Below are 16,136 nucleotides of genomic sequence, written 5' to 3' on the forward strand. Positions count from 1 at the left end.
GCATCGGGGCTATTCTGGGGGTGCGGTGACACCTCGGAGTTGCTGGGGAACGCAGAGAAAGGCACTTCTGGGAGTCCAAGGGGGAGTGAAAGAGCTGGGGCGAGCAAAACAAAGAGCAAAGTGTGGGCCGCGGTGACTTCATGCCTCACCAATGTCCCGCCCACGCTGGGGCTGCGCTCCGAGCCAGCCAGCGCTTCGGGTTCGCCTTGCAGGCGGGTCCGACCGGGCTGGGCGCTCGGGAGCGTGGGGCGGTTTCCTAGCAACCCCCTTGCGATCCAGCGAGAGCCCAGCTCCCCAGCAGCACGTTGGAGGAGCCCCCCACCTCCCGGGCGCCTGGGGCAAGACCACTCCTTCCCCGCCCCGCGCCGCACCGCCCTCGCCTACCTTCACACCCTCACCCAGTGCGCCCCAGAACCAGCCAGCTCTGCCGGGGCTCTCCACGGTGGGACAGCCGAGAGAGCCCAAAGGGACCGGGGCTCAAGGAGGCCGGGCTCCCACGCATTCCGCTGCAAGAGCCCGACTTGGTGCGCCCCACTCCCAGCCGAGCCTGGAACGGTGAAGTTTCGGGGCGCAGTCTGCGAGCGCTTCTGCATCCTCCCCAACTTGCTGGCACCACTTCTCCAAGAACTGCTGTTTCGACTTTGCGCACCCCTCTTTAAACTGGGAGCCTGCCAGTGGGGAAGGTTTGGGGGGGTGCTCCAAGGAGCGGATCTGGCCTCTCTGCCCACCTGTGGAAGGAACAAGCTGGAGCCAATGGATGCGCTCCCGACTTTGCCCTCTCCAGGGGCCTCGCGCGGGTCCCCGCACTCCAAGGCAGCGTCTGCAGTGAATGTCCGTTAGGCTGGTCTTTTTTCCCTCCCCACACACCAGTGCCTGGAGCTTTTTGTTGTTGTTGTTTGGGGGTTGCTTGCTTGCTTGCTTGCGCCTTGGCTCTGGGCTAAGCTGATTTATGCAGCAGCAACCCAACTGGCTGGAGGGAAACAAAAGCGCTTTTCTTTGTCCCAGAACGGGCTGCGGAGCGCTCGCTCCCCTGCTCGCAGTGTCCCCCCCCCCGGGTCCCCCTGGCCTTCCGAGGAGGCGCCTCTCGCCCTGATCTCTTCTCGCCGAGCTCCGAGGGAGGCCCGAGCGGGCCCTGAGATGCTCCGCGAACCTGCAGCGCAAGCTTGGAGCTGCTGGAACCTGCGGGAAACTTCCTAGCGGCGCTCGGTCTGCGGGGCACCGACGTGCGCCCCGGCGCCAGGGCGAGCGCGCACCCATCCAGCCGGAGAGCCAAGGGCCGGCGCGCGCGGTGCAAGCTGCCCAGCAGTATGTGCCTCTCGGCCCCGGCTTTTTGGACTGCCGCGTTGGTCTGTCTGCAAAGCTGCTGCCGAGGTCCTGCCCCCTTCCTCCGGGCGGCCTGGGTATTTTCGGTTGTTCTTGGACTGGGCCAAAGTGGTAAGTGGTTTTGCATTTCTTAGCTCTCCTTCTCCTTTCTCCCAATGGACCCCCTCGGTCCGAAAATGCCTGCCAGGTAAGTGGTCTTCGTTTGTCCCAGGGCCTTGGTTTCCTGAAGTCTGGAGGCCAAGCTTTTCCACCCCTTGCTATAGCACCCATTCAAGTCACACTTATCCACACTCATCCCGTGGGGCTCCAGGGGGTCTGAGAAGTAAGTAGTAATAAAAAGGAATTTAGAGATAGGGGTGGAGTGGTCCTTACAGAAGGCAATCTGGGGGTCATGGAACTAAGTACTCTGTTTCACCGAAACTGAGTGTCTTCTGTTAATTTTTGATCCCAACGATACGCTAGGTCTTATATTCGGGGGATGTCCTATTTTTCCACGAAGAAGAATAGGTACACATTTGTTAAATGAAAATAAAAGAAATTTATTACCTGGAGACGGGACGGGACGGTAGTTGTTCAACACAAAGCAGACAAACTGAAATCCTCAGACACCAGTCCGGGGCAGCCCTAGCAACCAGTTTAGGGTAAATTAATTTTCATTCTGAGACAGAGCCTGGGGGAAGGCTTATTTTAGGGGGGGGGTGACTTATATTTCATCCAGAAGGAAACGTGTAAGTAGGTCTTATTTTCGGAAGATGTCCTATTTTCAGGGAAACACATTAGTACTAGAAAGGAATTTGGAGGTGAGGGGTTGCGCAGTCCTTACAGAAGGCAATCTAGGATTTCTGCTGCTTGAAATTTCTGCTGCTTGGGGTTCCTTGAAGATGATCCTCAGTAGATCCCAGGTTCACTTTCTACTTGCATATGATTCCTATAAATTGTTATGAGAGTCTTCTAATATTAGGTCCAGCAAAGAAAAGAAGGGCACCCCCCCAAAAAAAAAAGTGCTCTGCATGAATAAATACTAAACACACCCGAGGAATATTTTTGCTTTAGGTCACTTGTGTTTAAATGAAAAAAAAAAAAAATTCTTAACGAAACTGATTTCTCTCTGAAATCTGTCTCAAACTGTGTCTGAAACAAGGCTTGGCATCTAGGTAATTTACTTCTTATCCTAATCACTTTAATTTTAGGGTTTCTGTTTTTGTTTTTTGTCCTCACCTATAAGCTGAGGCTAATAACACAAGCTCATGAAGAAGAAAAATTCTGATCACAGTGTATGAAAAGGCATTGCTTATTATACATTGTATTATACATATTTTATTATCAGTGTATGTTGGCATTGCTTATTATACAAGTGTCAAATGACAGCTTGGGGTTGTTAAGAAACAGTAAAGCATAAAGCAAGTATTTGTAATGATACTGACTGAAAGTGAGTTCTTACTGGTTTTCATTATAGGTCAAATGTTAATTTTTTGCCAATTCTATTATTATTACCATAGTTTCAAAAAGTTTTATTTTTGCTTTCTATGGTCATCTATGTCTTAAATTATGTTCTAGTATGTCTCTTACCTCTCTGGTACAAGAAGAGTTCTGAGAGTTTTATAGAATAAAAAGTACCCTTAAACTGTAAATGGACTTTCTGTCTGAAGCTAAATAAGATAAACAATAACCTTATAAATACGAGCTAATATAAAACATACATTTAACTCCATTTGTTATATACTTAGCTACAAACTATTTATTTCAAGGAAATTTACACAAGTGAAAAAAGAGCAATAAGTATACTTTTGCCTTATGAAATTTTATTTTTGTCTTATATGTTGATTTCAAAGTAAGAAAATTTTAAGGCAAGTAAATTTATTATTCATGATTAATAACCTCTTAAATGGAATGAGCAGCTATTCTGAGTGAAATTACACCCTGTGTTAGCAAGTGACATTTTCCAAGATTCATTATTAATAAATTGCCTAAAAATGTATACATATTACCCCCAAGACAGAGGCACAATGTTCTACTTGTCTTTTGAATTGGCTAATAACGGGGATTTTAAATATTCATTTTGCTTATAAAGATTAGACAAGTTCTCCTGTAATAGCATTGTATTTTTCATCAGTGACTTGTTAATTTGAAGCAAGTCTTGTGAATAGACCCCTTGCACCTGCAGTGTGTTAAGGAGAATGCTTATGTGAAATCAGAACAAGGCATCCTTTGCCCAGTCTCTGTCAATATACAAAGGTTTGTGATGTATATTGGTCTGCACTGCAGTTAAAAACATGCAAAAAAATTTAAATTATACCCAGCACAACTCAGAAAATTAGAGATCAGAGTAAAATGTTGTACTTCTGTGATAGAGCTACAAGTCGCAAATCATATGTTTTTACAGTGAAAATTAGATGCTGAAAGGGGAATAGAAATTTAGGTATCAGTTACCACAGAAATCTTGTTCCTTTGCTCAGTAGTTTACACCAAGAGCATGTTGAAGACAATAAAACCATATAAAGGAAGCCATATATTACAGGAGAACTTAATTTTGGGTTTGATTTTTGGAGATTTAATAAGTCACAGATGTAGAATAGACTTTTAGTAATGAACATGTATTGAACAGGCAGAGAAATTATAATATAATCTAAACATTTTTTATTTTTATTTAAATACTCTTTTTAGAAGATTGTTCATAATCTTTTTTTTCTCCCACAGAAACCTTTGTTCATTAAGGTACAGTCATACAATGTATAACAGTCTACCAGTGCACACTTCCCATCACCAATGTCCCCAGTTTTCCTCTCACACCCTCTCTACTCCCATTCACCCTCTCCTACTTGCCTCAGGGATAAGCATTCTCTCTATCTCTCTCTGTCTTTCTCTCTTTCTCTCATTTTTTGACACTGTGACTTGCACTACTGTTAATGAAGTGGTGTCATGTATATCATTTTACCCCTTTCAGCACTTAGTTCTTGTCTAGAGTGATCAGTTCCAGAGTGGTCAGTTCCACATTTTCAACTATTGCTTTTATCTACATCCTTTTTTACTCTACCTTCACCCTGCTCTTTGTGGCAAGCTTCCTACTATGGACTGGTCCTCCTAACCCTCATCTCTACTGTCTCTGGATATCATTACCATGCTGTCTTTTATTTTCCTTATATCCCACAGATGAGTGAGAATAATCTAAATATTTTATGATCTAGAAAAAAGTGACTGAGGTTTTGCTTTTCTCCTTTCACTGGTGGGAAATACCAGCAATTAGAGAAACAGTAATACCACTGTTAATGGTTAATGGATTACTGAGATAAACCAAAGAATAGCAAATGGTTAATATTTAAAGAGTTAATGATGTAACACTATTGTTTCTATCTTTTTTAGTTTTTAAAGCTTTTTTTAACCCAACTTTTATCTACAGAAAGAATGGAAATTTTCAGAGCATATTTCTATTTAAAAGGTGGCAACTCTTATTTCTTTATTGTTTTTCTTCTCTTCATTATCAACTATTTGTTATTTTAAGTAATAAACAACTGTACAAAAAGCGATTTTAACTATAGAATTATTTTATCCCCAAATTCTTCATAGGATAAGTATTCTCAAAAATATTTATAGTTATTTGCGTAAAATATAGCTAAATAAAGGAAAGTTTAATTAAAAAATATATAGCTTTTCATATCAATAACAGAATAAATATTCAAATAAATTATATCTTAAAGAAGCACCCCAATTAGTTGAAAACTAATCTGTGTTTGCCTGTGTGAAAGCAAAGTACTTGACAGAATTTTTTTGTTTTGTTTTGTTTTTTGGGGCCACACATGGTGGTGGAGATGCTCAGGGGTTACTTCTGGCTATGTGCTAAGAGATTGCTCCTGGCTTGGGGGACCATATGGGACACTGAGGAATTGAACTGAGGTCTGTCCTAGATCAGCTGCATGCAAGGCAAATGCCCTACCGCTGATCCACTGCTCTGGTCCCTTGATAGGATGTTTTAAGTGTCAGGAAAATAGGCCCTCCAAAGGCTAACTTTTTGAGTTACCCAACCATCAGAAATGCTATCTTTTAACCTTATATTAATGAAAAATATCAGACACCACAAAGACAAGATTGGTATCGAGAATTACCGAATACTCAGAAACTTGTTTCAATGCTATCAAGTCAAGGCTAATTATCCCATATTTTTAACCTACTCAATTTTTCTCTTCCCAACTATTTTTCAAGCATCTTTCTTATATCACTTTATCATAAAATAATCAAATTTACTACTATAAAATACAGTGCCATTAGTTCCACATCATGAAATTTTTAGCCAAAATTTGGGGCTATAAGAATGTTTAAATGGAGAACTATGGAAGAGAGATTGGGGAGTTTCTTCTTTTCGGGGGGGGGGCATACCGGGCAGCGCTCAGGGGTTAATCCTGGCTTTGTGCTCAGAAATCAGTCTCTGGTTTAGGGGACCATATGGGATGTCGGGGATTGAACTGGGTTTGCCCCATATTGGCCACTTACAGCTGTATTATCTATCACTCTGGACCCCAAAGAGTTTCAACCATTTACTTTTTGGCTACTATGGCTCCATTAGAACTATTATTCTTAGAATAGTGTGTATGTAACAGGTTTTGGGTGTGCTTGTATATGACAAAATATTAACATAAATATACTTCTCCAAACAAAAGTTAATTCATTGATTCCAGTGAGACCACAGAAGATATACACTTTTTAAAGTTTCTCTGAATGCAAGGAACCCCATAAGGTCTTTTGCAATATCAGTTTTCCTCCTGATTACTGGGTCCCTTTTAATGTACAAGTATTCATGTATGCTCTAATCTCTTTCATTTTCTATAATTTTTTCTCTCTCAAATCCTAGTGTCCATACTTGCTTTTACAAAGAGTGGCAGCACCTCATCCTCTTCACCTTTGCATTTATTGCACCAGGCTTATATTTTAATATATATACATACATACATATACATTTATATATTATAACACCATGATTTACCAAGTTGTTCATCATACTGTTATTCCAAATATTAATTTTTCAAACACTAATTCTACCACCAGTGTGACTTTCCCTTCACTAGTGTCCCAAATTTTCCACTCACCACCTTAAATTACTCCCTTATAGGCACAAATGAATTTACTTCATATTGTTTGTTGCAACACAGACAAATGAAATTATTAAATGTAGATCAATGAGAATAACTTTGAAATAATTCCTGTATCTCTCCATGGTGTTACTAAAGTCAGAATCAAAGGCTTTACCGGAATGTGCTCAGTGGTAGTCGAATTTCTATGTTACTGTTTAGCTCACTAAGCATGGTCGAATTCTATGTCATTTTCCCGTCAGATTTCCTGTGATACAACTGGGCTGACACTACTATGAAAAGTTAAGGTGTTGTGCAAATGTTTGTGGCTACTTGATCCACAATTTATAGATTTGAAACAAATTTTGTGGCTTGGCAGTTGACAAGGTTAAATAGCAGAGCTGTGCCTTTTCTGTTGGAGGGCTTAAGGTGTGGTTCTGGGCTGCTGTAGTTTGTTCCAGGGCTTGCTTTTGCTCTCTATTGGTATATAATTATTTAGAATCTGCAAAGAAAAATCCGCAAGCTTTTAGCAATAGGATAAAAATAAGGGTATTTAGTGTATATTGTTAACAATATGATACAATAGGCTTGATAGATAGTTGAAAGTAGAACTTTTAATGGTTTTTTTAATCACCATCATAACCATGAGAAAAATAACAAAATGGTAACCATGTGAGGTAAAGAAGGTATCAATTCATTCTACCATGAAAGATATTTTTCCATATATATATATACTATATATATTCATAATGGCAATTCTATGTCAGTAAATCTAGGAAGAGAGAGAAGATGACTTCTCCTTGACCTATTCTATTGGTGAGTTGATGCAGTTGACTGGTTCCTCAACAGTACTTTTATTTTGAACTACTAGACCCACTTTATCTTGGTATGAACTCCTTCTCCATCTGTGTGAAGGGATGCATTGTTTTTCTAATGACTCAGCCTCCAAATGTAGAAGCAGCCCAGGTCTCATCCTTGAATCTTTTTTTCTCAATATACATTGGACCATCAGGTAAACTGATTTACTATTGAATCTAAAATACCATACATTTATCTGCTGACAATTTTCATTTTAACCTTTAGTCTTAATGATCTCAGAAAGGAGAGAAAACTTATTTAATGTCTCTACTCTATGTCTAAGGGCATAACCAACTACCAGATATTCAAAAAATTTTATTGTGAGATATAACAAATTTCACAAATTTTCTTTTTAGTCTTTTTTTGATAATTCCACCAGCCATTTTGTTGTAATAAGCTATATAAAATAAATTGTTCTGTGTCTGATAAGGGAAAATGCTTGGGTGTATGTGGGAAACTGAAGACCATGGTGGAGGGAATGTTACACTACTGGTGAGATTAGTATTAGAACTTTAGATGCCAGAAATAACTGTGTTGTGAATAACTTTGTAATCACAGTGCTCAGATAAAGTAATACAAAGAAATTAATATATATATTTATATTCAAAACCAATCTTTCCCTTTCTTGTTTTAAAATTGATATTTATAACCTCTAGATGAACTACTCCCCATTTTTGTTTGTTTGTTTTTCTTTTTTTGTTTAGTTTTAAAATTTTTCTTTTTTTTCAAATAAAACCACATAACTTGAATCATATTGTTCTGCCTCATAAATTGAGGGGGAAAATGGATGGTACAGAACTAGTCATATGAACATTGATTAGAAAGTAAAACATGATCAGACTAAAACACCAACGTCAATGACAACAAAATTGATGCCCAATCTTCAACAAGCTATACACAGAGGGGACCAGTTATACTAGCAGTCTGGGGGGGTCAAAGAAGGGGATTCTGGGAAGAGGGATGAAGGGATGACAACAATGGTGATGAGAATAACTCTAATTCAATGTCACTATGTACCTTAAATATTAGTGTAAAAGATTTGTTATTCTCATTGGTCACAATAAAAAGTATTAAAAAATATTTTATACTTTTCATGTGGTACCTGATAAGTGAGTTGTCCAATAAGTAGCTTCAGGTGACTTTCACTATTGTGATGTCCTTGATTTGTCCCTCATGTTTAAATATGTTTAAATTCACCACTTCTACAGTTATCCTCTAGTCCATACCATATTTTGTTTGACCTACTGCTTGACCTGTCTGCTAAATGGGTTTCCTTGCCCTACAGTCCAGACAGACTTACTTTTTAAAATGTGCCTCAAGTTTTGTCACAAATCATTCAGAACTCTAACTTGCTTTACATTTTTTCAGGTTGAAAATTAAGTCTTTATCTGACTTTCCAGACCCAGCTGTCCTGACCTGCCATCCTTTCCATACTTCTTTCTCACATCTCTTTCTTTGTTCAGCACTGGTCCTTTTTGTATTTCATATTCAGTAAACATGATCCTGTCACCAAGATTGAACTAGTTTCCCTTTGCCTAGAATGTGCTTCCATGAGTTACCTTAGTACTTGTAGATCTCTATGTAAATATCACTTTAACAGAGAGGCTTCTTTTCCCTCCTTACCAGAGAACTATTTGGCCCACTTCTCTGGCTCTTTACTCATCTAGAACACTTAGCATTCCTGGTATATAACATATTTGTTGATTGCTTTTCTTTCCTCCCAACTCAACAACATAATAAGATTACCACTCATGAAGGAAGGTACAATGTTCTATTTCCAGCTACAGAAATGCCATTTATGTAAAATTCTAGATATCCCATGTTAAATTAATGACAGAATTAATATGTATGTTTTCTCTACTTTTCTGTCTCCAGACTTGCTCTCAGTTCATTACAAGATAGGGCTGCCTTTTTCTCACTAGTCTGTCTTGACTTTGTAACAAGACAAGCTAAAGAATCAAGATCTAGTATATTTATACCAAATACACCAATATTTTTCTAGAAAATAAATTAGATGTATTTATACATTTAGAAAATCAGCAAAAATAATTAAATATATGTATATGATTGTAATGTTATGTGAAATGTGTTAATAAAGTTTATTATTTACTAGGTGGAGCCTTCTCAACAGTAGAGGGCCTATTCTGCTTTGTATTTTAATTTTTTTTATCAATGAAAAGGTTTAGTGTTAAATTCCTTACTTTATATCACCATTACAATGAACGTCTGAGAGAAGCATTTTGATCTAAGATTACTTTAACAATAGATCTTAACTCTATATAGAGGCCATCCATTTTTCTTGAAAATCAATGAACTATTTGACTTGTTAAAGTCTATCTTATCTCTTCTCATTAAGCAATGATGTTCAAAGCATATTAATGTAAAATGCACAATGGCATTCTAAGTCATTCCCATGTTTAAATTATTTTCTGGTAAATAGATATTTTCTGTGAATAGATAATATAAAAATTGTGTAACTTGTACCATTCTTGAATTTTAACAAATTACCATAAGGAAAATTAATTTTATAATTGACATTGATATGCTATTCCTATATTCCATATGCTCTATACACATTTTTAGAACTTCTGAGTCTCAAAATTCTAGTATCAATTGCAACCATTTTTATATATTTACAGAAGTTTTGCATCAAGCTTCTTCAATTATATATAAAGGATAATTTGGAAATTAGGTATTTATTATGAAAGTCAAGAAGTAATAGAAAAATAGAAAAATAACATTTCATTTAACTAATATTGCACTTTACTAGATTGAATGATCAAATTTTGTGCTTCACAGTAGAAGATCTAATTGTTAATTTCAAATAAAATTTTTCTAACTATATCATAAATATGTGTTTAATGTAATGAAAGTCAGCATGTAGAATAATGCTCAAGTAGTTTATTAATCTCTGGGTAGCTGTGTCATGCTATATATGTCATGATATAAATGATTTACCAGGTTACTTAATCATCATATTAACATTAGAAAGAAGTACCTTTATTTAGAGTTTTAGCTTATTTAGCCCTTTTTTGATATTTTTAATATAAAATATTTATTTAAGCACCATGATTACAATTATGATTACATGATTGTAGTTGGGTTTCAGTCATAAACAGAGCACCCCCTTCACCAAGGCAACATTCCCACACCAATGTTCCCCTGCCTGTATTCGAGACAGGCATTCTACTTCTCTCACCCATTAAGATTGTCATAATAGTTATTAGTGTAGTTATTTCCCTAACTGCACTTATCACTCTTTGTGGTGAGCTTCATATTGTGAGCTGGTCCTTCTGACCCTCATCTCTATTGTATCTGGGTGACTTGCTTGAAGTCATCGAAGTAGAAGAAATGGAATTCAAAATTCTATGGTCTGTTATCAAACTTTCATTGAAAGATTTCTAGGTGCTCTAAGTTACATCTTTAGAATGAACATCAGGTTAAAGAGAACATACACAGATTTCTTCCCTGGGCTTCCTAGACCCCTCTTGTAATTCTGTAACACTATTGCTCTCACATTATAGCTGCAGGTGGAAACAAACAAAATTTGTTGTGGGGAATAGCATTAATAAAATCTTACCTCCTATTAGAAATACCAAGTACTTTCAAGTCACCATAAATACACTTCGCTATGGCTGTTTCAATATCACATTTAGAATGGGAGAAAAATAAATGACACAAGTTATTTCATGAAAGTCACACAATGAAACTAACTTCCTAGGTGAATCAGAAGTGCTTAAAGATATAAACTCATGGTACATGTTTTAGAACATTGATTAACTTAGGATTCACTGCATTCTAGGTGTAATAGCTAGTCTACTATAGTTTGATTGTCATATTGTTGTTTAACATGTTACCAATAAGTCTCTCTGTATACTTTCTGCAGTGGTTGTCTGGGTTTAGCAGTATTGGTCATTTAGCCCCAATATGTCTAATATATGCTAGGCTAAAGGAACATTGCTATGCTTCAGAAGGATTTTCTTTTACTTTCTTTTTTTTTTTTTTGAAGTATTATTACTTTGACAGAGAGAATTAATTCTCATCTACACATAATATAAGTTTTGGAAAATGTTTACAGGAACCTAGGTTGCCTATGTATGAAATTTATTTAGTGAACATGATTGTCCTACCTTATGAACAACTCTTTGTGAATACGTTATGTTATAATCTTTAGCCTTTGGTTCAGAGAGTTGTTTTCTTTTCTTTTCTTTTCTTTCTTTTTTTTTTTTTTTGAGCCAGAATACTTGTGCACATCTGGAATTTCCATCTCCTTGGTGGCAAATTTCCAACTCTCTAAGAATTCCCAAGAGGCATGCTCCTTAAAGCACACTCCATGTATGTGCTTATGAATGCCAATGATGTGCTCTATGGTCATAACCTCGCCAAGGGCCAATGACCATGAGCTTCTTGCAACTTTTCTGTGTGGTAGCTATTCCATGCAAAGAAAGAGGGTAAGAAATTGTGTCTCTTCAGCTAGAAATTTGATTCTGAGATATCAAAGAATTAGGTATAAGCACTGAAAAGACAGCCCTAATCCACACCACCACTCATCTTCCGAAACCCTATAAAACATAAACAATAGCTATTATTATTTTCCCATTATATTCCCAAAAGGTATCTCGTTATTTTATCATTTTTTAGCAAAGATCAAGACAGCAATGTTTTATCTGGTTTGCTTTCAAATTTAGAATAATTATTTTAATTGCTAATAAATAGGTATTCAGTTACTAATCTTGAACTTTTGCAGTTTAGATACTCTTTTTGTTGTTGTTGTTGTTATAAAAACTGGATTTTATGGTAATTTTGAACAAGTACTAGAGGAAAATCAAAGAAAAGACTAATAAGCTTTTCTAAAGTTTGTTGTTTATAAAACAGGTGGTATTGAACTTACAGCACAAAAGTATGTCTTTAATATCCACAATTTTCTAAGGTTTATAGATCATCAGACTAATTTACAGGAAGACTGGATAACTTTTTCAAGATCACTTATCTTAGATATTCAATAAAAGCAAAACTTGTGTGGTTTCAGTCACAAGAATGCCAGTATCTCATTCTGAATCCTGTTCTCCACACCCGAAAGGAGTCCCTGGTGTCTATCTGTAGTCTCACATTCCCTTCTAGGCCATCTCCTGAATTCTTCACTCAAATATACACTAGCATTTTTCTAGGACAACATATGGATAGACCATCACACCCAAAGGCTAAGTCTTGTGCAAAGAGAAGTAAACAGACCATGCCATGCAGGCTAGAATGTTTCTGCAGGGAATGAGAAAGACAGTTCACCTTCTGAATCAAGCTCAAAGTGAGAGACAAGAAAAGGACATTGAGGGCCAGAGGAGTGGTGCTCTGAAGATTGCTAAGCTTCCAATCAAAAAATCTAAAGTTTGAGGCTTTAAATTCAGCCACCTAGGTCATTATCAATGTGTATTTTTCAAAGTGAAAAATGCAGCTTATTTTATTCAATAGCTTCTTAGCCTCGTAATTGTTAAATATGTAGTTTGCTCCCACTACTCATTTTACTTTAATTCTTGTCCCCCTAAAAGTATACTGGTCAGGTAATTACATATAAGGGTAGATAATTACAAGCAATGAAAAATCCTAATATCACTGAATAAAGAAAACTACTTAATGTCATGTTTTTTTCATTATGTTCATAATTTATGCCTTTTGTTAACTCTTAGATCTGTACTGAAAACATGGATTTACAGATTACAGTGCATACTATTTTCATGACAATGGTGTTCTGGTGAGAGTAAATGAACATTTTAAATTTAGTTTGTTTTGATTTTCTCTTACTAATATAAAACTATTATAAATATATTACATAAAAGAATATTTCGGGGCCGGGCGGTGGCGCTGGAGGTAAGGTGCCTGCCTTACCTGCGCTAGCCTAGGAGACGGACCGCAGTTCGATCCCCCGGCGTCCCATATGGTCCCCCAAGCCAGGAGCGACTTCTGAGCGCATAGCCAGGAGTAACCCCTGAGCGTTACCGGGTGTGGCCCAAAAAACCAAAAAAAAAAAAAAATCAGCTAAATTTATTCCATTTCTTCAGTTGACATAGATTTAATATTTAAAATGAATGAATATGTACAATAAGCATTATCACACTGCATTCAGGAACACAAAAGGGCGGCTTTCCAAATATAATCAATTTTAATGTGACTTCCTTTCTGTTTTCACAATAAGTAAATTAATACAATTTACATACCAGAGAAAATGTAGTGAAAATCAGAATGGTTTTCATTGGGATTTTTTTTGTTGTTTGTTTTTTAGGGCCACACCCATTTGATGCTCAGGGGTTACTACTGGCTAAGGCTCAGAAATTGCCCCTGGCTTGGGGGGACCATATGGGACGACGAGGGATCGAACCTTGGTCCTTCCTTGGCTAGCGCTTGCAAGGCAGACACCTTATCTCTAGAGCCACCTCGCCGGCCCCTTCATTGGGATTTTATAATTAAATTAAACAGTTCTTTCATCATTAATTATTAATTATTAATTCATTAAGGTACTGACATTGATCCTTGCAAGAAATTAATAATATTAAATAAATATATATTTAAATTAGCTTTCTGAGTTTTTATAAAGTTTTCCATGAAAGTCAGCTTATATTTCTATATGTGCTCTTTTTTACTTTGAACATCATTTTTTTTTGGGTTTTGGGGTCACACCCAGTGATGCTCAGGGGTTACTCCTGGCTATACACTCAGAAGTTGCTCCTGGCTTGGGGTACCATGTGGGACACCAGGAGATCGAACTGAGGTCTGTCCTAGGCTTCGGACAAGGCAGATGCCTTACTGCTTGTGCCACCACTCCAGCCCAACTTTGAACATTTTTGCTTAGTAAAACAGCCATTATTTTTACAATATGTGTAGAGCTATGCTATTTTTTCTCAGGTTTTTTTGTTGTGTAAACAAACCAAAAAAAGAAGTTGTATACTGTCAAAATAAAATGTCTGGTGCCATCCCATATTAGTATTGTTATGGTTTGATTATTCTGGAGAATATATACCCAAATCACAGGCCCAACAATGTAGAAAGAATAAGAAAGCAGGATGGTTGTCAAGAACTCGGTCAAAATCAAACTAAAGTCCACAGGAGAGACTAAGTTCAGAATCTGAGGGAAAGCTTGATAATGAATACATGGAAGATGAAAGATTAAAATTATAAGCGGGATTTAATGAAACATAAGGGTGGAATAATGGAATACCAAAGACATTGGAAACAATGAACACGAGAACAAAGAACACTCAGTAGAAATAAGCCACTAGAGTGGACTGGCAGGTAGGAAACACCTATAATGAAGGAAAACATTAACGAGGGGGGGGGGAGGTGATGCCAAAAGGATTAGCAACAGTATTATAAACCACAGTGCAAAAATGTATAGACACACACACACACACACACACACACCAGTGGACACTGATGAAGGAATTTGTGCTGTTTCATCTGAAAACTAATCATGAATAATTTTGCAATTACATGGTGTTTATATACAAAATAAAATTAAAAAATAAAAATATATAAACTCTGAAGAAATGTATCTAATACATCTTATTGGTTCAGTGAGGTATACACTGAACATTGCCCAGATATTGTTTCACAGGTTGTTTTTCCTTGTGGTTTTAGTTAGCATCCTTTTATTTCTATAGGCTGATATTTTAGATATGTCAGTAATAAAATTCTGTCATGATCAAGTTTCTATTATCCCACAGATACATATGGCACCAGCTTACTACCTTTGAAACAGAACTATATTTTCCCAGCTATGAGCATTTCTCCCATTTCAACAGAACCATATATTTAGTCTAACTCTCTAATAGCCTTTATATCTACCTGAGCAGAAAACCTCATCTTTATGAAGAAAAGGACTCTATGCTGCAAAGGAGATATAGACTACGAGGAATTTAAATAAAACAATTATTCAAAGAAAAAAAATAAGTTCCACATGTCTGGGTTAACAGGAGGTACCTTAAGGGTGTTATTCCACAGAATATCTTTCATAATGTCCTATTCAAGTGGGGATAAGATGCTAAAAGGGTGGTATAAGGTATTCACTGACTGCTGACTGCAGTAAAACAAAGAATGTAGGAAAGTTTTTGGGTGTGCAGAATTAGCTGTAGAACTGGATGTACTACTTGGAAACAAAGAACTCATTGTAGCAGAACTATACTGTTGGCAGGAAAATGACCTAGATGGTCTCTTTTATTACAAGGCATACCTCTATTGTCTGGGTACATTTGGTTTAAATTTTTATGGTAACTTGAAGACAAAGAAAAGCAATATTTATAAAACAAAGCCCTCTAGAATGATAGATGGGGCTCACATTAAGGGAATTTATCTGGAAAACAGTAACACTAACCAAGAAATTCAATGACAAGGAGTGTGTTACAGGAATTTTGAATTTTGCTTCAAATGGTTTCGGGCAATAAATGCTTTGATGACATATAGACATATGTTTTGAAGCATATAGAATGAAATCTATCTGAAAAGGATCAGGGTATATAATATCATTGTACCTGACCTCCAGCTTGCCACTGGAAACCTAAAGATAAAATACTATTAGACTAAGCCCACTTTAGAGGATGTTGCCTGTTTAATGCTTCTTGAAAAGTCCAAGGTCACTTGATATTTGTTAAATGATAAGATAAGCAATGGGGGAGAGGGAAGAGGGAAGAGGGGTCCTGAGCACATGACTATATCCTGCTGAAGGCACCAGAGTACAACTGTAAAGTGGGATTTCCGTGCTCTTTGTTAGAGTAACTGATGCATATTGAAGCACTTCTCCAGAGTGGACCTTGGCTATGTGGAGGGAAGAGAGTGGCAGGATATTTTATTAGGTGATGAATTTTCATAAAGTGAAACGGACTTATGAGAATTAAGAAAAGTCAGATATCA

General features: G+C 37.3%; 1 protein-coding gene across 1 annotated transcript in view; it reads left to right on the forward strand.

The window, feature by feature from the left end:
- Positions 1-672: 672 nt before the first annotated feature.
- Positions 673-16,136, forward strand: part of ITGB8 (integrin subunit beta 8) — a 102,529-nt gene continuing 87,065 nt past the window's right edge. Inside the window, exon 1 of the mRNA XM_049785707.1 lies at positions 673-1,434. Within this exon, the coding sequence (XP_049641664.1) occupies positions 1,308-1,434 (127 nt within the window). The 5' untranslated portion in view covers positions 673-1,307. The remainder of the gene's footprint in view (positions 1,435-16,136) is intronic.

Source organism: Suncus etruscus, chromosome 13 (assembly GCF_024139225.1).
Source record: "Suncus etruscus isolate mSunEtr1 chromosome 13, mSunEtr1.pri.cur, whole genome shotgun sequence".
NCBI classification, from domain to species: Eukaryota; Metazoa; Chordata; class Mammalia; order Eulipotyphla; family Soricidae; genus Suncus; species Suncus etruscus.